Consider the following 25,628-nt stretch of genomic DNA (forward strand, 5'->3'; position numbering starts at 1 on the left):
TACAGTCACAAATCAATTCATTCACATGAGAAGCATATCATTTAGTTTTCTGCTATTTGGGTGGGATGTTATCTTTTAATAGTCAACACTCATACATATTTTTGATTAATCATGATGGGGAAAAAAAAAATGTGAGTTCAGACTTCTTGGTCGATTTTCGCTTAGCTAGTGTTATGGACAGTATGTTTTTTTGGAAGAATTCTGGAAATATTAATATTGTGTTCCTCCATATCTCACCAGCACCACCTAGTGTGTGTAAAAAAAAAAAAAGAAACCATGTTCCGAATCAGTGGCCTGTGATTACCAGCCTTAGGCCGGGGTCCCGCTGCTTCCGACGGCGCGCGTGTCACTCACCGGACATGAGTTTCTCCAGAGCCGGCCCCAGTCCCCCCTCCCTGCAAGGCTCACTGCGCACTGCAACGCGTCAACCAGCAGGGAATACACGAGGATCGTGATCCCAAGCGGCGACGCGTCACGTGGTGCGGCAGGGAGCCAATGAGGGGGCAAGGGGGAGGAGGAAAGCTCCGGTGCCCGTTTCAGGCTGCGAGTGCTGGGGAGGTTGCAGCCAGCTCTGGCTGCTGAGCTCGTCTTCTTCTTGGGGAGGAGAGGCGGCGGCAGCAGCAGATTTGGGGGGGGGGGGGGAAGTCTGTGCAAAAGCATGACAGTTCCGGCTGGAATCCCGTCTGCTGCCGTTTTGGCCGTGCCCCCCCCCCCCCACATCAAAAACCTGCTCACCCAGTGTTGGGCTGCTGTCCCCCACACCCCAGTGCTCAGTACCCATGGGGGGACAGATGGACTGACGGGGAAGGGGGTGGACAGCACAGAGAGCCCTCTGCTCGAACTACGCGCCCCCCCCTCAAACCACGCCCCCCCCACTCCGGCTCCCTACAGACCGCAGGTAGAGGTCAATTGCCTGTCAGCGCGCTGCCTGCATGCAGTGCGGGCGCGCTGACTGAGGGAGCGGGGCCTTAGCCTTACTTTCACTTTTGTGAAGAGGGACTAAATTTGCTCTTGTCCAGTCATCTGAAGCTACACTGGCTAATAATGATCGACTAAATAGGTTGTCAAATCTGGTGACCAGCGTCCCTATAAGACTTGAGTATACTTATTGCCAGGTGTAGCCAGGCAACCACGGCAACAGGGATTAACACAGGGGGAACAGTAGGTCGAATACAGAAGTATGCTGCTGCTTTCTCCCTCTCTTCTCTCTCCCCCCCCACCCCACAGGTCATCCCAGCATTTACCTTCCTTGGAACTGCAATATTTAGCTTTGTTGGCTGCAGCAAGTATGGCTACATCTTCCATGTTTATTCAATTAGTAAATGCTTAAGTTAGATTCTCAACTTAAATACAATAGAAAGATTGTACTGCGGGAAAAATCTTTTGTGGAATCGCCAAAAGGAGACAATTACTTAGATAAGAGTCCCTAGTCCTCGCAATACACAAATTTAAAAAAAGATACCTTGATAATTACAGTTCCATACTTTATTAGAGTATAAATCCGTGTTTACATATATTGGAGAAGCATTTCTTGTCTATGTGCCTTGTGTAGAAAACAAAAGTAAATTCATATTTTATAAAGGTAAAGATTTTCCAAAAACAAAAAATATATATTATAGGAACTTCAGAACGTGAAGGTTTCCTTAACTATCTGGGTCCTACTCTGTTCTTGAAGGCTCTCATTGATTTTGCCATCATTGGTGCCATTCCTGCGGAGGGGGAGAAAAAAAAAAAAAAAATCAAACTATAGAAATCAAATACAAAACGTCTAACAAACATCACGAAGATTGAAAGTCTTGTCCAATTGTGAAATGCTCATTAACATTGACTTTTTTTTTTTTGATTGATCAGGACTTGTTATCCTGGGTTGTAAATTACATTGAAAAGCCATAGAAACCAAACTCAGAATCAGGCTAATCCTTACCATTAAAGCAGCAATACTATATTCCAACTTTATCTTTATTACTTTTATATGTAAAGCATGTGACAAATGTACATTCTTAGCTACACTGGCATTCGTTTGGTGCTCCTGTTATTAATCTGTCAAAATCCAATTGTTTGACGAACATAATGGCCGCTTAAGTCAGTGTAACGCAGCAGCTACAATATATCCTTATATTACGAAAGTAACATCATCTATCGTTCTAGTTTACAGCTCAAACTGCTGGGAACATTCGCAACAAATTATCCCAAACAGGAAAGTGTTGCAAAAATCTTGCACTGCTTTGGTGGTGGGCTAAAACCTACTATAGAAATCAAAGGATGCTTTAAAAGCTCATTAAAATTTGACATTAATGGTTGAATAAATACAAGACGGCTTCACTATCTAGTACTACAGAACAATTTATTAAAGGACCCCCCCCATAAGATTTCACATGTTTTGCCGCTTTAAAAGTTGATCTTCAGAATTTCCAAAGGAAGGCAGATGCAATAGGCCCTTTCAGTGGCAGAGGGGCCTGTAACATATTGCAGGTCTCACTAGCAGCAGTGTTTACAAAAAAAGTAATGGAAATTAAATCTGTTACATTTTGTTTGTTTTTGCAAAAGATCGAAACCTTGTTTAATGTAGCAAATATTAATTGCACAGACCATCTAAGCAAATTTGAAAGTCAAAAAAAGTGTTATTAGAAGCAAAAAACACCACAGTAGAGGTTTACATAACATGCCATGTTTTTGAGGTTTTAGGAACAAAGTATATAAATCTGTGCTAGTTCTTAAGAATCTGACTGTTTGAAAATTAACATTTTACATATTAAAAATGAGAAAACTAGCAAAGCCCATCAGGGACAGCCACTGTGATAATCTGTTTGAACAACATTTCAAAGACTCTCCTTGCCCTGGGTCTAAAGTAACTGCAGATGCAGTTTGAAGGACACCACTGCTGTAATTGTTTTACGCAGTATTACAGCTGAAAGTGTTTGAGACTTCTCCCTGAGGTGGTCTTAACAGTTGCTTTCAATAAAAGGTTTATCTGAATGCAACAGACCTTGTCATCAGGTTTCAGCTCAGCTACGCAGTCACAACAGATGCCAGTGCGAGCAGTTCCTTGGTTGTCTCGCTCTCGGGGCGCGGTCTAGCATATTTTTAGGTGGGGGACAAGCACAAACGCCAGCCCAGGGACTTTAAGAGCCTCACAAACTTAGATTAACCTCTTCAGTGCCAGGCAGACTAGCAAATCAATAGCAGTCAAGGGGTTAATTTGCTGAAACAAAAATATTGTATGGCAAAATGCGAGCTAAAACCAAAGGCCTAAACTGCACTTTGCAAGTCACTCTTTCGATAGTCTAATGCAATGGTGCACAAACTGGGGGGTGCGGCAGGCAGTTGCAGAGGCCCCGCGCTATCCCCAAAGACATTTAAATTAAATGCCGGTGGACTGCGCAAGGCCTATTGCTTCTACCTAGTCTCCGGCGACGCGTTGTCATGGTAACCCGGTGTCAAATGGCGCTGCAGGGTAACACGTGACATGACCCCGCAACGTCCTTTGACGACGGAGCCGAGCAGGCAGGGGTGCGCAGGGAGAAAACTTAGCGCACCCCCGGTCTACTGTACGACAATGCATTTTCATAGTAATGAGAGCTGCAGTTTAGTTTGAAAACCAGACCTAGAGTGTTTATAGCCTTGTAAAGTCTCTCGAAATCCCTTATGAAATAAGCTGTGAAGACATTTCTGTACTGGGAAAATCAACATTCATTTGCATGTGACAAATCTCCAGCATGGAAAAAAAAAAAAACAGCTTCAGTGTATATTGTGTAGAGCAGAGGTTCCCAAATCTCTCCTCAGTAGGGGGGTGCAAAGTTTTGTTTTGTAAATAAATCAATGTGCAGCATATCTGCTATATTAATGTATTATAGCACGCAAAAGAATAAACTATTTCCACTTACAAAACAAAGTCTAGTTTCCTTTTTTTACGATAGGATTTTAGAAAACGTTCATCCCATTCTCTCCACCCATCCAGCGGGGGCAGAGAGAACAGAGCAGGGGAGGAAGAGTCAGGGGATCACACACACTAACAAATGCGGGGCCTTTGCAATATGTGTACTAGTATCTACCCACATGTCACGGACGGACGGGCACACACACGGGGACGACGACACTATTTTTAAATCCTTTTTTTATTTGTTATAAATATAATTGAAAAAAATAAATATCTAGAAATTAAAATCATAATAAAAAAAAAAAAAGTATGTATGGCCAAGAGAGGCCAGCGGGTAGAGGTTGCAAAAAGGAGACTGAGAACAGGGTAATGGGCAGAGACACTGGGCAGGGAGTTCAGGAGAGATACAGAGGGGAGGAGGTAGTGCACAGAAAAAGGGCAGTGGGTTCAGGAAGGCACAACAGAAGGGGAGAGGGGCAGTGGTTGCAGGAGTCAGGTGGGGTCTTGGATGCAGGAGGGAGCAGTGGCTGTAGGAGGGGGTAAGTGGGTGCATAAGAGGTCAGAATGGGTAGCGGGTGAAGGAGAATGGGTAAGTGGGTGCAGGATAGAGGTCAGAGACATGGCAGTGTGCAGGAGAGAAACAGTGGGTACAGGAGAGGGGTCGGAGGGGGGCGGGTGAGGTGGGCAGAGAGGCAGTGTCTGCATGTTCTACCTCCGCAATGAAACAATTACAGAAGGTCACATGGCATGTGACCTTCTAGGGGCCCTATACTCAAGCGATTCTAGAACTTTTAGTCCTGCTGCCTTTCTAGTTGTAGCATTACATAAGGAGCAGGACCACAACTCCCTGTAGAGGTGAGAGCGGATCTTCCTCGCACCATCCTCTCTGCCTTTGCAAACCCCCCCCTCCCCGCTTGTGCTATTGCTCCTCAGGGACCCCTGGCCAAACCAAGTTTTAGGGATAACCAATGCACTTGCTCACAGGTCAATGCACCCTATGGGTGCTTGCATCAGAAACCTGGTGTATAGTCTCTTGGTTGAGAAGTATTTGTTAATTTCTTTTGAATAGCTGTAAAAAAAAATCCTTTATTAGAAAAATAAATAAATGTCAGTGAAATCGTGGTGTGTGGTATGGAACTTTTAAACATCAGGTAGAAAAGAGGTCAATCGCTCCTGTACAAGCTTAATGGTTTCCACCATTTGCTAAATGCTGACAGTAAATGATGGGTCATGATCACCAATACTAGTTAAAGCACCTACATTCTTCTTAAAATTGCTGCCTTTATACTGTACATTCTGTGCAAACAGATCCAAAAACTACTCAGTGGAAAGATCTGATCTAGAATATTCAGGATTAGGGCAACAACTGACCTTTTCAATGCTTGAGATAGAGCGTAATGTAATAGGCCCTCTAGCAAACCTTAAATTGTGCAATTACAGAATACAAAGACATTTTCAAGCATTACGTTTTGCTAGACTTACTTCTAACAGTCCTTTTTGGATCTTGGCTTGGTCCACCACAATAGCTAGTAGTGGTGATCTTCGTAGCAGTGTTAGTGGGTACATTTTGATTGTGTGTAGTAACACATGTGTCCTTGTTTTCTAATTTTTGCATCCTTTAAAAAATAAAAATACAAAATGAGGACTGGTATATCTAAAATAACTGCTTGTGCAAATGAGAAAATGCCATACTGTATGGTTAAATGCAAATGTGTTGCTGATACTCTGATAGCACAGATCAATACAAAACCATGTCTAAGAGATTTTTGATCCATGTCTAAAAACCAAACACTCATAATATACATTGATGTAAAGCTTTTACATGTAAATATATTCAAGCCTAATTTGGGAACTGGAGTACTTTTTGTTACCAGTATTACCTGCTTGGTTGTTTAATATTGAGCTCTGTGGAAGCATCTTGCTATACAAGACTGGAGGACCCATTTGCTGCAGGAGAGGCTGCACCACTTGCAGCAAAGGAGTTAAACTTCTGTAGGAGTAAGGGTTAAAGGGCAAAATCAGGACAAATGTAATGGCCGGGATATAATTCGGGTTATTCTGTATGCAATTGAAAGGGTGCTTCCCTTAAGCTTTCCCATTAGCGGATGGCTGTATGCTGAAACTGTAGTTTGAATGATACTGTATGTGCCTATAAATCGAGAGCAGCTGCAATACCTTTCCTCTCCGTCCTCGCATGCACACAGGTCATTCTTATGGGATTAAAATTAGAAGATCCAGCACATGGTCTCATTTTACATACCCAGTCTAAAATCAAAACTTCCACTCGTCACAGAAACATCCAGCACTTTAGGAGTAATACTAAGTACTTTACCTCTAAATATCAATCAAACTACATGGTCTCACAATGAATCCAGATTTTGTTCAAGAAATTCAACAAAGACTACTGAATTCAGTTTCACAATTTCTTTGCATTCAACACCATTTATTTTTTTTGAGAGTAAAATACCAAGACACTGAACAGTGCCGTAAACTGGAGAACTAAAAACATGTAATGTGGCGTCTTAATCAAGGGGTCTTCCGGAGCTAAACCTCGATACCAAGATATTCATCGGTGAAGTTATTGGGCTTTCTTGCTACATGGAAGGGGAAAAAAATGGACGGCAAATATCACAGGTCCTACGGTTCAATGGGAACCCATTGTACAACCAATACAATTCCCAGGAAGAACACAGGTAGAACTCAGGGAAGACTAACAGAATTTCTTATTTTATTAAACCTGCTTTGTACATTCTCCCTCAGAGAATGTCGCTAATGACATCCACGTCACACCATTTTGTTGTTGATGCACGGGTTGGGGTAAAAACTTTAATCTCACCGCAATACATTTCTATTAGGTTTGCAAGACTAGTGTGCTGGACACAGACAGGATTGCTGCCACGGTGCGTCACCAGGAGATGCCAATTTGACAGACAGCAACAGACCGCTCATGATTTGAGCTGGAAGTGTCAAGTTTCATACTTTGGTTACACAACTAAAATAATTTATTACTAAACCACTGTCAAGTATACATAAACAGCTGAGCATCTATTGCCCATTCTCTAAAGTGTTATACCATATACTGTAGCCACACAATGATATACTGTAATCGTTTGTATTTGGGGGAAGATTAAACTCCCTTACCACCAATAGCATTAAGGTGTCAAAATGGTGTGCTTAGTTCATATAGCTTAACCAAGTCATTTGTCTATATTATTTTAAATTCTTCTAGATTACACTCTGGCTGCAAAAGGCAAATCTGTCCAATTCCAACCTAAAATGTTAGAGGAAAAAAATCCACTCTTTCACCAAGTTTAATAAATACAATTTGGGAAAGAACCAGGTTTATCAACAATCCCCAAAACATTTAAAAAAAAAAAAAATTATAAAAACAGATACACAATTTTTTCCCCCCAAGTAACCTTTACTCCCCCCCCCAGTCCCCTCACATGAACTTTGGAAGCCAACTGGCTTGTTTTAAATATATATTTTATTAAGGGTTATGTTTACCAATTGTGGTGTCTGGAGCCATTCAAATCAAAATGTCATGCATGGTGAATACATTGTTATGTTTTGCCTCATCTGTAAGTGCTTTGTAGAGAAGCTACTGTGGGCGAGGGAAGGGGAATCGGTCCATGTTTCTCTAGAGGAAGAGCTTGAGATACCACTGTACAGGAGGCAGTCATCCTACTGAAGTAATTTGGTACGATTACTGAATAAAATGAATTCATATTTTGTAATAGAAAAGGAGAACAGAGCCAAGGATCAAGAAAAAGTCTGCCCCCAAATATATGTTCAACATCCTCAATATGAATTACTTATGGGTATCCCTTGTGTCCATCAACCTCTAGATCGGTGGTATCCAAACCTTTTCACATTGTGCAACTCATGCTAAAAAATAAACCCCTAATTAATCTTATGGTCTACCCAGAATACTGCTAACAAATGGTTTGACCAATCCCAGGCATATACTGTCCTGAACTTGTGGTGAGAACATACTTTAAAAAAGGCCCCAAACTGCACCTCAGTGTGTGCACAGACAGCATTGGTGATATAGTAGTCAATTGCTGCAGGAGCTTCCAAAGTTATGACCCACATGCAATGCTGCGGTGGATGAAAAGCATGATGGGAAGCGACTTTAGAAACTCCTGCTGTAATTGACAGCCATACAACCCACGCCAAGTTGCAGTTTGGCACCTCACTACGGTAAGTGCGCAGTCTCTACACGGGCTCTGGAATGTTTTATACTGCCTGGGATCTGCCAATTGGTTTTTATTTGGCATACCCCTTTGAGATGCCTAAATACAAACAAAAAAAAATCCACTGTTGAGAATCACTGCTCTGGATCAATTAACTACTAGCTTGATCAGGATGCATGCACAATCCACAGAAATGTTACTTTAAAAAGGGCAGTTTCACATAGTTGGTGCAATTTTTTTTAAAACTTTTGAATGCAATTTGCTTCCCTATGCTAAAGATTATATCCAATTAAAGCAGTTTTAAACAGTATCAACTCATTCGCAAAGAACAGGACTTATTAAAAGGGAGGTTTTTCTCAAGGATCACCAAAATATGAATCCAACACCACAGGGATTTCCGTATGTATTGCAGAACCACATACCCTAAAATAGTATGTCACTGCAGAGTTTTGCTTGAATGACCAATATAGTTAACCTATTTCCTATGATCCACCCTACAAGTCAGAAAAATAAAAAGTTTATGTTCTATTCCAATGTCGAAGCAACAATACCCAGAGATTTTGACTGCAATAGGTCCTAGATAAAAATGATTTTGGTAATTCCTTGTGTATAGCTATATAGAAGGTAGGAGAAGAACTCAGGCGGTGCATCTGCTCCCGAGAAGAAATGTTGCAGACCGGGGCTCTTTACTGGTAAATGGCTTTATTGGCACATAGCCGAAAAAAAACAACTTGCGCGTTTCGCGCGTCACTCAGCGCTTTATCATTTTATTATTATTATTCATATTATTTTGATAAAGCGCGGAGTGACGCGCGAAACGCGTAAGAGTTGTTTTTTTCGGCTGCTATGTGCCAATAAAGCTATTTACCAGTAAAGAGCCCCGGTCTGCAACATTTCTTCTCGGGAGCAGATGCACCGCCTGAGTTCTTCTCCTACCTTCCATCTACGCTTATCCCGGTTGGAGCACGCTGACGTCCAGGAGCCCTTCCTCTCAAACAGTGAGTTTGTTTCTGTCATAAGTTTACCCCATGCAAGATATTCCTCGGGTCAGAGGCTATTGGGTAGGGTTCAACACTGTTATATACTGTGAGACAACAAGGGGTTAAATTCCACATATGGGACGTCCCTGACAAGTATTATAAAGAAAGTATTACAATTATATTACTGCTGGATTCGGCTGAAGTGGCGCCGCTAGGGAGTTTCATACTCCTATTTCTTCTTCATTGTATAGCTATATATCCTTCACCTGACGAGGGGGCTGTACCCCCAAAAGACTGTGGTACCATGTTCTGCAGTTGTAATTCCTTATGTCAGAGGCCAATGAGGACTCCTCTACCCAGTCAAAATGACTATCCATGCAACTTCAAAGCAAATAAATATGAATACTTGCTCTAATCACGTGATCTGAAACAATGCAGACTAAAATTAGGATTTAATGAGGAAATATGAATCTGTTTTCAATGGCCATGTGAGCAGTTTGAATATATTTGTTAGCACGATTTTTCTCATTATGCTGTTCCAATATGCATGTATGCATGCAGCGCTTCACAGCTGTAATACACGTGACAATCATAAATAACAAATACCACAATGGGAAGAACTGCTTCAGACAAAAGTGACTTTAGGAAAAGGAGTCCCTGCCCCAAAGAGCTTACAATCTAATTGTTAAGTAGGAAGAACGTACAAAGGAAGGTAGGTGTTCTGGCAAGTGCGTCTGCAAGGGGTCAAGGTATGAAGTGTCAAGTATCAGCAACGGAGCTACTCATATGCTTTGTTAAGGAGGTGTTTTAAGATGGGTCTTAAAAAGTGGATAGAGACCTAGAGGTGCTAGTCAGATATTCAGGGGAAGGGCATTCCAGGGGTGTGGGGCAGTCCGTGAGAGGTTTAAGGCGGGAGAGGGCTTTAGACACAAAAAAGGTGTAGAGAAGACATCCTTGAGCAGAACACAAGAGTCGGTATGGTGTATAGCGAGAAATTAGGGCTGAGATACAAGGAGGAGCAGAAGAGTGTAACACCTTAAAAGTTAGGAGGAGAATTGTGTGTGTGATATGGGATTTGATAGGAAGCCAGGAGAGAGATTTCAGCAGGGGAGACACCGAGACAGATTTGGGAAAGAGTAGAGCTATTATAGCAGCATTTAGGATAGATTGTAGGGAGACAGGTGAGGCAGGAATGCAGACCAGCAGGAGGTTACAGTAGTCGAGATGGAAGAGAATGAGGGCCTGTTTCAAATTTAGCAGTCGAGCAACAAAGGAAAGGGCATACAGGCATACCCCGCTTTAAGGACACTCACTTTAAGTACACTCGCGAGTAAGTACACATCGCTCAATAGGCAAATGGCAGCTCACGCATGCACCTGTCAGCACGTCCTGAACAGCAATACCGGCTCCCTACCTGTACCGAAGCTGTGCACAAGCGGGGAGACTAGAGAGCCTGTTACACATGTCTTATTTACATCAGTTATGCACATATATGACGATTGCAGTACAGTACATGCATCGATAAGTGGGGAAAAGGTAGTGCTTCACTTTAAGTACATTTTCGCTTTACATACCTGCTCCGGTCCCATTGCGTACGTTAATGCGGGGTATGCCTGTATATTAGTAATATTGCAGAGGAACAAATGACAGATTTTAGCTACCTTTTGAATGTGAGGGTAAATGTGAGATGAGTTGTGTGTGACCCCTAGGCATGGTGCTTGTGCTCTAGGGTGTATGATCGTGCTTCCAACAGTAATGTAGAAGGAGGTAGTAGGGCCAGGCTTGTTAGGAAAGATGCAGGTTACTTATGGAGTAAAGCAAAAATGGCAGACGTGGGAACATTACATAAGATACAATTACTTATTAGACCATACAGTAAGCATTAGTGATGTGCACATCCTATAAACTAGCAAGCTAAAGTTTTCCATGAACTTACTTGAGTTTATCCAACGGATGAGGTTGTACAATAGACCCAGCTGTTCCATGCATCTCCTGTCTCCGGCGAATGTTTCGTGGAGGTTTAGCTGCACTGTGTATATAGGCCAGTTTTACTTGACGACCTAAAAAAAAATTAAAAAATAAAAACATTCGGAGCAGGGATGTGTCACACACAGCTATCTGTGCCTGCAAATATACACTAAGTGCCACTGCTTACACTTTGAGAAAAGAGACATACCTTTATTAAACCCCACTTAAAAGATCTTGGATTGACACTGTCACGGTAGACCAGGTCTTAACACCATTTATAATTAAGGGATCGATCACAAGGCAAATAAATAAAATGAGGTTTACTTGGATAAGACCTCGGAAACACACAGAAATACAAAATACATATAATATACACACTTACTTTGGGTCTGGGGTTAAAAACTAGACGTTGCTAGTTGCAAGGCGCCTGCTTCAGCAAAGGCTTACCTTGTCCACTCCACGGAGCTGGAATAAGCCTGGAACAGGTAACTTCACTTCTCAGAACCAGTACCCAGATTGACTAAGAAGTCCCTGGCATCACAATGCCCCTGGGAACCTTACTGGCGGATCACTGGACCAGTCCCAAAACTATCTATAAAAGTCTGAACAAACAGAGCGCTGATCTGTGGTAGCCCTTTTGGAGACGGTGTCCCTATGTTTTAACAGCGACAGAGCCTTTCGGCCACTCAGAGCGTGGGAGCATGTCCCACCAGCCAATCAGAGCGGGGCTCCTCTGGCTGTCAGAGGAAGGGGGCATGTTGAGCCAGCTCGGGAGGCGACGTGGTTGGGACAGGTGTTCTGGCCAATAGGAAAAGCACCTACGATCGCCATCTTTTCCTTAGCCAGCCCATTGCCTCCGAATGGGTAGGCGCCACTGTGTCTAGCAGACCAGGTTTCCCCCCACGGGGGTGGTGGGGTCTCTGTTCTCCGGACCCAGTACTCTGCCCTGCCCCATCCACTTAGCACCCCGACACTTCAACATCCCATCTCCTCCATCTATGGATTCTATGCAGACTAGCTGGCACCTTGAACATATGCCCAGGCTGGCTGTATAGAGCCTTATATTAAATGTAAAAACACGTAAGTCATACTATTACAGTGTACATTTTGGGGTACCTCATTCGGTTGGGGCACCCACAAACCCAATACAGGTTCTGTGACCATGACACTAACTGGGGTACCCTCCCCACCCCCCTTAGCCTAGGGATTCCCTCAGCTACAGGGATACTTGTTCATCCCTGTGCCTCATTCACCTTTCTGAGCTATGCTGAAGCAGGGTACCCTAGTGGCGAGTCGCGGTTTACGTTTTTAAGGGAAGATATTGCCGGGGCAATGTGTATACATGTATCCGAAAATCAGGCATGATTGTCGGATACATTTATCGGGGAACCGGTATGTCTGGTCCCGGACCTGATATGCAGATTCTGACACCACTTCCACCCTTAAAAAAACAAAACAAAAAAAAAAAACCTCATGCACCGCAAATCCCTGTTTGATTGCATGCCCGGAAAGGGAAAACACAAAAAATACTTTTAATACATACTTGGAATGGTACAATGTTACTGGGCCCAGGAGCCAAACTCTTGGACCAAATACACAGATCAGGGGTAACCAAAACGGGCTAAACCTTTGTGAGCCAGGTTACCCTCCTACCGTCAGACGCAAAGTCTGGAACTCCAATCCATCACAACCCAATCTGAAGATTGAATATATTCTGTAATAGATGTTGGATGTTACTGGGGTTTCTGACCTTTATCAGCGTATTTGCCACTTAGAATTTTTCTTTCAAAGTCAACTAAGTTTCTCTTCAAAATCGGGACCGCCAGCATCTGTGAAAACTAGTAGAGCTAAGGCGAGGTCAAAGGGAAGGACTGAATGCTGGTTTAAGATGTTGACTCAAATCTTTGATGTGTGTAGTGGATGGATATGTGTAGATATGAGTGAGGACGGAAGCTGACAAACTCTCCTGGTCTAATATATTCCATCTTTAATTGTGACTTGATAAGTCCTTCAAGTCTAGCAGTGGACAAATGGATCCCTCTTTGGTACGTTAAAAAAAAAAAAAAACCTTATGCCATTTCACTTGTTGGTACCTCTGACTACATGTTCATGTAGGTCATTAAGCATTGATTAAGAGATTTAAAGTTCTGAAGGTCCTTGGATGTGAAGGATTGTTGGACTCTGGAATACAGAGGTCTTTAAATCATGAATGACTAAGTGATGGCATATATAGTGTCCATTGGTCGGAAATATTGGAGTCTGCCTCCACTGGGTGGGGATCCACAGAATCTCAGAATGAGTTATTCCTGAGAAAGTGATATGGAACAGGTCAATCCTGTCTCTACTGGATGTTCTACGCGTGTTACCTTTTTACCTAGTACAGCAGTGCGTAATGTTCTCGTGCCCCCACTCCTGCTTCCCTCCCTGTTTGAGACCCCCCTCCCTTACCTTCTCTTCAGCTCCCGGCGTCAAATGACGCCACGGGTCACATGACGCTGCGTTACCTTCTTTGGCAACGCGTCGCCATGGCAAGTTAAGTTGCAGAGGCCTCACGCGATCCCCCAGCATTAATTTAAATGCCTTGGGGAAGAGGACGGGGCCTCTGCAACCGCCCCCCCCGAACAATCTTGTGCACCCCCCAGTTTGCACACCGCATACCTAGTAGACGACTTGGACTTTTGAACGACCTGTATCTTAGAAAGGACTTCATGAGCATTTACTAGTGAACTTTTACCTTTATAAACAAAGAAATCATTTGGGAGCATCTTTTCAAATATCATTCAAACTTGCTAACTAGTCAAGGTAAACTCCATATAGCAGGTACCTACACTGAATAAATGCAATTTCTTATCACATAGGACATCGCCAGCAATTTAAATTGCACCAAATTAAGACTCAGAAAATGTGATGACTCCGACATGATTGCGCAGTTTTGGAAAAAGGAGAAAAAGTTGATCACAAAATAAGTTTCAGGGTGGTGATTCGAGTGGGACATACCTAAACAGTTATAAGACGTGACCACGAATCTGGTTGAGTGCCCTCAATTTTTCATGAACTCAAATCCCTCTGCGTCTTATGCACAATCATAGCCTTAGATGCTGCCTGCTCCTTTCTGGTAGTTTGTGGAAAAAACATGTACTTCTTTCAGAAAGTTTTTCATCTTACTACATGTAGTTTATTTAGGTGATTTTTGGATTCTTTGCTCCAAGGACAAAAAGGGATGATGCACTTCTGATTTAAATGCAGGACGACTACCTCCAGTAGGAAATAATCCACTTCTCTTAGAACAATCTTGTCCTGATTTATGAGGGATGGCTCACTACATAACACCTGTAGTTCTGCTACTCACCTAGCCAAAGCACTGGCCACAAGCACCATCATTTTTATGTTGGTATATTTAATATAAGAAATTATGATGCTGGCAGATCCAATATGATACTCCACGTGTGGATGATCAAACATGAATTGAAAAATAAAAATACATAGTATAATACTGTAAAACACTTTTGACAAACAAAGAAAACAAATGCTGAGAACAACAGGTGACTATAATGATTAAAAAAAACACATTTAATATGACACAATGAATCAATACAATTAATAAGCACAATATAAAATAGAAATGAATGTGGGTCCCACTTTTACAATCCTGCTATGGCGAGAGTACCCGCTTACCAGAAGATGGTAGGATGTAGGCAGTGGATAATCAGAGAGTATCCCCTCATGTGGCTACTCCATGCGCTCCTCACCGACATCGGCGCCGTGTTGTTGTAAGCCACAGCTAGGGTATGGGACGGCAGCCCTGCTCACGCTGGGACAGACCTCTGCAGCTCTCGGTATTCCACAGCTCGATACACGTGTACCTGGGAAATCCTACTGTCGATCGCCTGTAGCAGATTCGCCAAATCCCTAGCCCGTAGTGCTGTAAAGATGGTATGCGCAGATTCGTCCGCGATCACTTGGCGGGAAATTCAGCAGATAGTAAAGCAGTGTGTATGTGGGACCACCCTACGCGTTTCGGAAGACCAGGCTTCCTTCCTCAGGGTTGTGTGAATAATATTCACATATGATTCACAGAAATAGCATTTCTTGTTGTATATATCCTTTACAAATGTATAATTATTCTGTATAAGCCGAGCGCCATAGATATAAATTGTTTTCACTATCACCTGACCTGGGGTCTGTTATATCGCAGGCAGCCAGCGTGTCACCTATACCATATAATAGTAACTTTAGGCATTAGCGCTACCTTATCTGTTTTTTCTCTCATATTTAATATAAGCCTTGTAATGGCTCCCACGAGTGTTCCATTAGTGCCTGCATGAGTAGTGATTATACCAAATCAGCACTCTCCTGAATTTCCAGTCTCAACTTCCTTACTGCCTGCAAAAAACATGGTCTTTCCGTGGCCACATTTCTTTCTAAAAGTGCTATGAAAGGCAAAATGTGCATTTTGAGGAAGCGGAGGACAAGTTCTTTATCAAATCCTGTTTGAAAGAACTCCATAGAAGTGTTATAACAGTCTTGGAAGCTCTTCTTTCCCGTCATACTGTCAATCATAGAAACGTCTTATGACACCTTGTTACTGGGATAGGTACATACACATCCTTGAAATCTATCGAGCTGTGGCAACCTGGCTCTCAAACTATTACCTCATGACATTTTCTAGTATTCTCATCACATCTTTCAATAAGATGTTGATCTCCCCGCTATCCTTGTAATTGCAGAATCACACTTGGGTGGTACACCCACATCTTTACATCAGATAAAGATTACATCTTATAAATTTCCTAAATAACAGCATCTTACCTGGCAGGATCCATTCTGCCTCCATCATGTACTTTTATACCTTGTGCAGGAGACAACACTTTCGAGACACTGAAGAGTCTCCATTTCCAAAGCCTCTTGAACCACTTTGATTAATAGCACCACTAAGTCTGCATTTAATAATAAATCCTCTTCATGTACTGTAGAGCTTCCTTTTTCAAGGAGCCTCAATGTTGCCCTTTAGATATCTGTAACTCCGAACCCTCAGACGAAGAGTCTGTCTGATAATGACCTTAAAATTTCCTATTTCCTTCTAATCCCATCTTGTCACAAGCTGCACACTTCTTCCTTTTCCTGATACTTTTCTTCTTACTGTATGGTACAGCGCATTCACCACAAATTTGGACTTTCTTTGGGAAGTCCTCTAGTAGTACCATTATAAACATACATATCAGTAACCTCCTTTTAATACATGCTTTTGTTGAGTGCCTACACATTGTAGAGTAATGCTGCACTCCCCAAAAGGCAAATTGAAATATAGATACCGGTGCTCCTGGTTCAGGAATCTCTGTGAGGTACTCCAATATCTAATAGAAAGGAAAAAACCTGGGCACTGCGGATTTCTACTTAGAAAATTTATTGTGAGCCAATGATATGACGTTTCGGCCTCAAGGGCCTTTCTTAAATGCAAATGGCATAGTGAACAAACATTAAAATGTTCCTTAAATTGACCCCACCACGTGCCCTTAATTGTCTCCGATAGCCTTCCTTCAATGATTGTCCGTCACTTTCCAGTGATGCATGGGAAGTTAGTTAGTTCTTCCCCCTCATTCGTTGATCCTTCACTTAGTCAGTGACGTTATCATAGCGCGTCCTCAATCCTCTTGGTGCTGCGATGAGCGTGACGTCATGGTCCTAGTCCAGCATTGTCCCGTCTCCTTTGGTGTGTTGCTATGCCCTTCCAATGATGCATAAATATTCTTCACTCCTTCCAGACGTCATCATATGCTGTGGTTTCGAATATACCACACTATGCAAGTCTTTTTCCTCATCTCGGAGGGATAAGAAAAGTATCTACACCACATTACCCTGGGAAGATCCCTATTGATGCCTTGCCCCACCGCTATTCCAGTTAGAGAGCGAATGAGTCTAACATGCTTTACATACAAGAGTAAATTTGTGAGTGGAACGATAACACTTACATTTAATAATTCACTACATAATATTGGTTGCACTATTTTTTCTTAATTTTTTTCCCCTCATATGCGCTGCGAACACTGCGCTCCCCTCACCTGGAAGACAGACAAGATTCATACTGAACCTGGAACAGTCTACAGAGGGTTTAACTTGAGCTGCTTTACATTTCTTTTATCACATGATCACTTGCACTATGGAACAGATTGCTGCCTCCGTTGTTCACTGCCTGCAGGAACTGACGTATCAGGCACTCCGCGATGGTCTCAGGCAGTGAACAACGGAGGCAGCAATCTGTTCCAGTGGAGTCACGGAGGGACTACAGCAGCAAAGCAGCGTTTCCTGGTCCTAGGAGCATGAGTATTACTCATACAATGCTTTTAATTGTTTTATGTTTGTGAGTTCATTTTTATTGAGATTTTTGGGAATTAAATATATCTATTTTGCACAGTAATGCACTAGGATTTGGCGCTTTTTTTTCTTATATTTTTCTATGCAGGTGGAGAGGGAAGTCGTTGTGCCCTTTTAAGAAGCTGCCTGTTGGTCCTAATAGTGCCACTGTCACTCCCCAATTATTGGACTTATTTGTTGGACTCTAGAGGACTATCTGCATTGAGCAGATTAAGGCAAAGTTCACAGCACCACACCAAAAAAAAAAAATTTTTTTGTATAATTGTATGTTTTTAGCTTTTTTTATATTGGACATTCACAGTGCATTTTTGGTATATTAATTAATTTCATTATTTAGGATATATTGCATTGGTATATCATTATATTAATTCATTAATATTATGTTGATGTATTTATGATTCATTACCGGTTTAATTAATTTTATATATCCTATACTTCTGGCGTTCCACACACGAGCGCAGACCCCTATTGTGTGTATATATATATATATATATATATATATATATATATATATATCCATGTCTGTATTCACATGTGATAATACTTAAAACAAACAAATTGGAGCAGCGCCTTAGGAAGCTTGATAAGGATAAATCAGCTGTGTAAATCAGATAGAGTTAACAAGGCTATTGACCAAAGAATCCCCAAAAGGGCGAATTTGTGATAAAAACAACTGAAATCTGAAAGCAAAAATAAAAAATATGAAACACAAAAAATAAAATAAAAACCAGATGTCAGTTGAAATTTCATAAAATGTACTTAGTACTGGAGTTTTGCTGCCCGTATATAAGGATCACCAAATCCCAAGGATATCTGCAGAAAACAAGAAGAAAAAACAGGCGCACATTCCCTTCACAGCTTCAAGGCGATTGAGTATATCAGCCTGTCCCGTTGGTGCCACCTCTGATGTATCCGTTGGTTCAGCAAGGTGCACTGGAGCCACCGCAGCCAGATGATGTAATAATCAGCAACACGGTCAGAGACTTCTTCCAGATACACCTCCCACAGCTCGCCAGCAGGCAACTTTGGGAAACGCCCTACGCGTTTCGTCACTAAGGACTTCGTCAGGGGTTCCAGTGAGCAGTGAGAGCTGTATCTGGAAGGAGTCTGACCGTGTTGCTGATTATTACATCATCTGGCTGCGGTGGCTCCAGTGCACCTTGCTGAACCAACGGATACACCAGAGGTGGCACCAACGGGACAGGCTGATACATTCCCTTCACAGCTTCAAGGCGATTGAGTATATCTCATAAATGCTATTATTTTTACTCTGTTTGTGAGTGCGCTTTTTATATTTTACAATCCCATAAATACTGTTTTATACTTTATCACACTAGGAGTGCGCCTGTTTTTTCTTCTTGTCATGTGATAATACTTGTTCACTTTGAGTTCACCTTTAGGATTGTTTAAAGTTGTTCCTCACCAAGTTCACCATTTGTGTATAAAGAAACGATACACTATAAATTTCATTATGAGCGCCCAATTACACTTTTTCTAATTTTGCAATTGGCAAACCAAGAAGCCAAAAACACAATCACATTGCTTTTTTATTGATATTTGCATGGGGCTCAACGCCTATGGAAATATTGCTACAATAAGTACAAAACCACAATGGTACCAATTGTCAACAGATCATAAAAATGTGCTTACTTTAATAGGCGTCAACCAAAATAATTACGTCATTATTGCACAATTGATTGAATGGGGGTGGGGGGTAAATATAAAGTAACTTTTGTTATCTGGCGCAATCAAGTAAAACTTCAGCATTAAATTACTTTTAAACTGCAGTTCAACACCTTATTTATCTTTGGTGCTTGACATGCAAAAAACATCTGTCTTTATGTAAATCAGTATCAAAATAGATGTACATAAACAAACATGTTGCATAGAGAAAACACCGCAGTTTACATACCTTTGGGTTTTCCAGAATGAGCCGAACTGATATTTTGAGTTATCATCTTTAACTTCTCTTCTCGCTCACTGAAGAGTCTTAAGTACATTTCTCGCCATGACTCATATTCCAGAAGTTTATGGTTTTTGAAATCTCTGTCACAGTGCTTCTTCCACAAGTGCCCAGTATCCTGAATAAAGGCCTTTGAATTAAAAAGTAAAATCAGCTCATAAGTGTTATATCAGAGAACAATTTAACATAGGTCAGAGACCAGTAGTATGTTGCATGACTTTCTTGTGGGAGGCTATGCACACAAGTGACAGAAGCGCCAACTGGTTTACATTTACATACCTAAATTCAGTCTTAGAGAAGTATGTCCATGGGGAGCAAGAGCGGAGCACAGCTATGAAAAAACAAGGGGCTACACACCAACAAGATTGAAATTAAAAGTACCTTTAATCCATGGTACACGTGGTGACACGCAGGTAAAACACTGACGTGTTTCAGGCAGAAGCCCATTATCAAAGAGTGCGTTTGCGTCTCGTCAAACTCCTACTGTTATAGAGGATCCCCCCCCCCCCCCCAATAACCAGTGACGCGAAGTGGATTGGCGCGAAAATCTAAACGAAGCAGCCCCATTGGAGGAACCAATCCTCCAAACGGCCGTCCGCAAAGTTACAACACTGTGCTGCGTGCGGGGGATCAAAAACCACAGTGCAGATGACGAGTGGGTACAATAAACAAAATAGTTACTGTATACAGCTACATAAAATTAGACATAGAAAGTAAAAGATATATGCGCATGCATGACTGAAGAAATTATTAAAAACAACGAACCATTCGCATGGACATGGATATAAACAGGAGGCTCAGATTTAACTAGTAAACATTCTCCATGTAGTGAAAACATGTGTATATGCAGAAGTAGCATGAATCAAAACGAAGATCCAGTGGATCAGTGGATGTAGAAGATTTAACAATATATTAAACATCTATCAGGTCTCGATTGAGATCTTGAAGCAGATTTGACTGCTATGTATGTATATGTATGTATATAAAAATTATATATTAAATTCTTCAAACGTGATCATGAAGTCTGAAAAAGTGGAATAAGTGGTGTTCAACAGGGAAGGGTGATATATGAGTCACTCCTACAAGAGAGAAACTCTTCTACAAAATATAAACAACATCCTATATTGAGCATACATAAGCCCAGAGTATGAAGAATAAATTAAGGAGCAAGCTAGTGTACAGAAAATTCAAGATGCCTTAACCGTAACATGTTTCCTAAGAAATATATATATATCCTAAAAAATATATATATATATATATATATATATATATATATATATATATATATATATATATATATGTATTAAGCAATAATGAATAATAATCATAATGATGGAATTACAATGTATACATTTATGCATCAACCCTTTATCAAACAGCATCAGGGAATAGCCCTACAGAGATTAAATTAGAGAAACATCTGGATGGAGTGGATATATTATAATACATTTACTTCATAATTATTATCCCAAAGTAATCCCTAATCTCCAAAAAGATATATATGAGATGACAGATGCATGGGTTCAAAAAATAGATGGATTATGAGAAGAAATGTTTCAATTCCCAGTCGATGTTCACGCCCCTGGGTGATAGAGTCCCAAGGGCATAGATCCAATGCATCTCTCTACAATTTAAGCGAGCCTCTCTGTCGCCTCCTCTGACATTAGTCTGTATCAGTTCTATCGCACTAAGAAAAAAGTGCTTAGAGCCTAATGGACAGGCAATGAAATGACGTGCTACAGGGAATCTCTCGTCCCCGTTTCTAATACTCCTAAGATGTTCCCCTATTCTAACTCTAAGGGGTCTGATGGTTCTTCCTATGTATCCACATCCACATTTAAGTATGTAGATAACAAATTTGGAATTACATGTCATGAAAGAGGAAATCTTGTATCTCTGATTTGTATGAATATTTCTAAGTGATTTGATGGGTGTTGCATACTTGCAAAGATTGCAATCTCCACATCATAAAAATCAGTCTTACACCAAACTCTCCATTTGAGCAAACTATATTAAAGGGAGCTTGGCTGTACGTACACAATCTATTGTGCAAGATCATCTAATTGCACATATACACAGTACATAAAGAACCTATTTTGCACAATAGATTTATTGAGCACCCATCATAGACAAACATTGATTCTACAAACCTGCTTCCCTAAAATGTAATACTACAATCACAGCTTTGTAATACTTTTTTTTACCTGCAACTTGGGAGTTAGTGTTACCTTAAATATGAAAACAAGGTAGACGTACCGGATTGCACTCTTCAATGCGATTTAGCTGCTCTGGTGTACAACGCTCAAGAACAGTTTCAAGAATTTCAAATGGTACGCCTCCAACCTCTTGAATAGCTACAAAGCAAACAGTATTTCAGTATTAAACTGTAGCTTTTTTGGACTTCTGAAAATAAAATCACCATTAACAAAAAACTCATCATTCACTTAGACTTGTAGAAGCTGAGGGTGGGGGGAAAAAAATTTAAAATAAATTATTCGATAACCCTAGTCCTTTCAATAGCTACAGTATATGGGCTTTCATGTGGATGTATTATTCCCATGGTGTGTTACGATAAAACACAGCTCAATATAATCAAAATGGTAGAATTTTTTTTTTCACTTAACATGGCTATCAATATGTCCAAATGTTAACTGTAGTGCCTGTAGAACCCATTAAAGAGAATGGTCCATTGCTAATGCCCAGAACAAATTAGGTTCCAGGAATTACATTTGAGACTTAAAAAGGTATTTGGGGCATCTTTTTTCTAATAATATCTTTTTGTATGATAAGATGCTGATGTTTGTTTGCATTGCACATTTCAAGTATGTTTGTATTTCCAATATGAGTCTGAGTATACCACATGATTTTGTTGATTGGTACCCTATGTGGAATTTGTGGTGCAAAATTACACTATATAATGCGGCTTGTTTTGTCACTGTGCACCTGATGAAAGGTCTGTATGGGATTTGAATCGTATTTTTCCCTGATCTCTAATAAATGTAAGACTGCATTAGGAAATTTTGAGTCGAGTCCTTCTTAGTATCTCACTTGGGAAACTGTTGCAATGTTTTTCACTATTCTAAATACTAGCATGGCCTTGTGAATAAGATTCTCACCTTTACCACTTAATACCTTTATCCACTTACATTAAATTGCTTTGCCTCCTTCAGGTCTACCACATTTAAATTAAATCACAAAGATCTAAAACAGTAAATATATTGCCATGTCCTCTTGGTACTCTAATATAAGGATGTGATGAAACCATGTTTTGCTCATCCCAGAGCTCTTAACCATAACATTTCCTACTGCTCCTACATCACAACAAATGTAATAAAAAAAGAAAATGGTTACTCAACTTACCGTAATTTATTTTCCCTGGAGAGACCATCCATGGCACTGCTCACCAATGGGTTAAGTTCCACCCTTTAGCTGAGATTGGACAGAATTTAACTTTTGGGAGGACTATAAATAGCCCCTCTTTTCCTCCCAGGTAATTTCAGTACAAAAGCTGAAAATAACATTAATATCAACCTAGGCATAACTCTTGGAAGGAAATTGGAGAGCACTGCCATGGATGGACTCCAGGAAAAGATGGTAAGTTAGGTAACAATTTTCCTGGTTGTCCCAATGGCCGTGATCACCAGTGGGACTAATCAAAGCAGTACCAAAATAACATTTTTTTATTTTTTTTTAAACAAACAAAAAAAAAAACCCACACACACCACTTCTTACTTAAAGATAATGTTTAATGTAAGTAGTGACACTTGACCGCAGGCCCATCCTGCCAAAGCATGCGTCTGCTGAAGACTGCACATCCAAAGAATAGTAATTCGCTAAATGTAGTAATTGACGTCCATACTGTCACCCTGCATAGTTCTGTGGGGAAAGCCTGTGCCTTCGCTGCCCAAGATGTAGCCATGGCTCTTTTAGAACGGGCCTGTAACAACTCTGGAGCTGGAATCTTATGTATACTATAGGTCTTACAGTTACGATCCAGTGATTTATTGTAGATTGCGTATGCTCTGTCCAACTTCATAAATCTTTGTTCTGGAAAGGTAGAGTTTTAAGCACTTCACTACGTCCAATGTGTGTGGAATCTGCTCTGTCAGTGCCAGGCTTTGGCCAAGTAAAGGTAAAATGATCTCTTGATCGAGATGGAACTTGAAAACTATATTTTGTAGAAAAAAAAAAAAAAAAAAAAAAAAAGAACTGGCCTTAAAGCTGCAGTTAAGCTGCCGTTAAAAAATAAATAAAAAAATCCCCATTCTATATGTGCATCAATACAATCTGCACACTGACAAGTGATTAGCTAAACCGCAGATCAATCCGTTCTCCTGTAAGCGATCGCTTGCTCCGGGTTATTTAATTCAGTTCTTGCACAGCATTCTGGGCAATGTAGTCCTGGAATATGATTGACTGTTACTAGATACAATTGGTGCACTGCTAGAGAGGGCGAGTCTCAAAAGCCAGAGCCTATCAAAAGGGGGAAGGGGGCTGTCACTTTGGAAATGCTTCCTACATTAGAAACATTAAAAATCCACTGGATTCTGCTTCCTGCTTGTAGTGGATTACGCTTCCCTCCTTCCTTAAATTCAGCGATGTGTTATCAACACCTTTGTAAAATGTTCTCTGTTAAGTAGTTAGGCCAAAAGGGAAGAGCCTTGAATTGAGAGTGCTGCCCCCATCGCAAAACTTAGAAACGTTTGGTGTCCAACATATGGGTACATGGAAGTACCCACTTTTTTCAAATAAGGGCATTTTTGGTTTTTAATCAGTTTTAACTACACTGTAGCTCATACATAGCAAATATAGTGCTTCTTAATGTTTAACCCTTTAAGCAACACATAGGACACACCCATTTCTCTTGGCTGCAGTCTTGATCCTCTATAGTGTAAGAAATACTAAAGACTATAGAATATTGGTAGTGTAGGACCTACTGAAAATCGGTTTACCATGACGTGGTAGTATGCTTAAAATATTTTGGCCACAGTATTGAACTAAATTACCCATATTTATGTACGAGTATAGATAAAATACATAGTAATGTACTAAATAATTTGTCATGTTGAATGCAGAATTAAGGCTTGTTATATGGAAGTAGGCAGCTTTCAGGTCTACTGACACAAGCCATTCGCCTTGGTCTACTGGTGCAATAATGGTCTTCAGGGGACTTAATATTTAATTCATTTTACTCCAAGCTGCTGTTCAACATGGTTTAAGGCCTGAAAGGCAAACTTGTTTCCTGGCTATAGGGATCTTCTAAAATCGGTGTCCTCTGGGTCTTGTCTTTAACTCCAGACAATATCCCTTGCAGACAACTTTGTACACAGGAATCCGTAATAGTTTGCACTCAAGCGTCCCAAAATTGCTGAACTTCTCCTCTTACGTGGAATATTGAAGCTCATCTTATGCAAACTTTCCAGCCTATGAGGGTCCACGGAAAAACAGAGCTCTGGCCCCTATGCCAGGAGACTTCTGGGCCTATAAGCTCATACCTAGACTATTGGTGCCCTCATCTATATTTGAAATTGGGGGTATCAAATCTTCTTTTCCTTTACTGTGGTAAAAAAAAAAAAAAAAAAACAGACAGACCTCTGGAGGCCCTCATGGAAAGTAAACCTCCTGTCAAACAGGTGATATCCCTCGAAAGTAATTGAACACAGATGGTTCTTTGATGACGAATCTGCCTGCCAAAGCACTCTTCTGGCTGCGACTGATAGTGCCATTGAACTTGCCATCTTAACTGAATCCAGCAATGCTTCAGCTACAAAGTCCAACGCCAACTTTATTGCCACAACTATCTGGGCCCTTTTAACTCCCTTCTCCCAGGACGTCTTCACCATTCAACATTGCAGTTGATACTGACGTTCTATCTATGGAAAGCCTACAAGCTGCGCATGCTGCAGTAAGTTACCTCTTAATGGTGTTCTCCATCTGCCTGTCCATTGCAGCCTAAAAAGGCGGCTGCATCATCTACCAGCAGTGTTGTACATCTGGCAAACGTGGACACTACCTTGTCCACCTTTGGAGGAGAATGCAATGCTTTTTTTCCCTCCTCGAATGGGTACAGTCTTGAAAATGTTCAAGTCAAAGATACTTTTTTTTTTTCCAGCTGATACCACTCCCCTTTAATCCTATCCTTCACCACCTGTGAATCTGGAAGGTTCTTGGTTTCCCATGTAAGCTCCCGAATAGGTGATCCCTAGGTTCCAAAGGGGAAGGTTTGTATTCAAAGATCTACCTTACTGCTTTAAGAAGTGCATTGAGCTCAA

The 25,628-nt window shown here is 41.1% G+C and overlaps 1 protein-coding gene across 2 annotated transcripts in view; it reads right to left on the reverse strand.

Annotated features, from left to right (window-relative positions):
* Window positions 1-1,498: 1,498 nt before the first annotated feature.
* The window catches only part of LOC142493698 (elongin-A-like), a 51,370-nt gene continuing 27,240 nt past the window's right edge, over window positions 1,499-25,628 (reverse strand). The window contains exons 7-11 of one of the 2 annotated variants that reach the window (XM_075598173.1): window positions 21,613-21,710; window positions 19,306-19,486; window positions 10,990-11,113; window positions 5,360-5,493; window positions 1,506-1,709 (exon numbers count right to left, since the gene is read on the reverse strand). In XM_075598173.1, the coding sequence (XP_075454288.1) occupies window positions 1,648-1,709; window positions 5,360-5,493; window positions 10,990-11,113; window positions 19,306-19,486; window positions 21,613-21,710 (599 nt within the window). In that variant the 3' untranslated portion in view covers window positions 1,506-1,647. Of the gene's footprint in view, window positions 1,710-5,359; window positions 5,494-10,989; window positions 11,114-19,305; window positions 19,487-21,612; window positions 21,711-25,628 lie in introns of both variants that reach the window. The other variant, XM_075598174.1, reaches the window with a different exon arrangement.

The sequence above is a fragment of the Ascaphus truei genome, chromosome 4 (assembly GCF_040206685.1).
Source record: "Ascaphus truei isolate aAscTru1 chromosome 4, aAscTru1.hap1, whole genome shotgun sequence".
Taxonomy (NCBI): domain Eukaryota; kingdom Metazoa; phylum Chordata; class Amphibia; order Anura; family Ascaphidae; genus Ascaphus; species Ascaphus truei.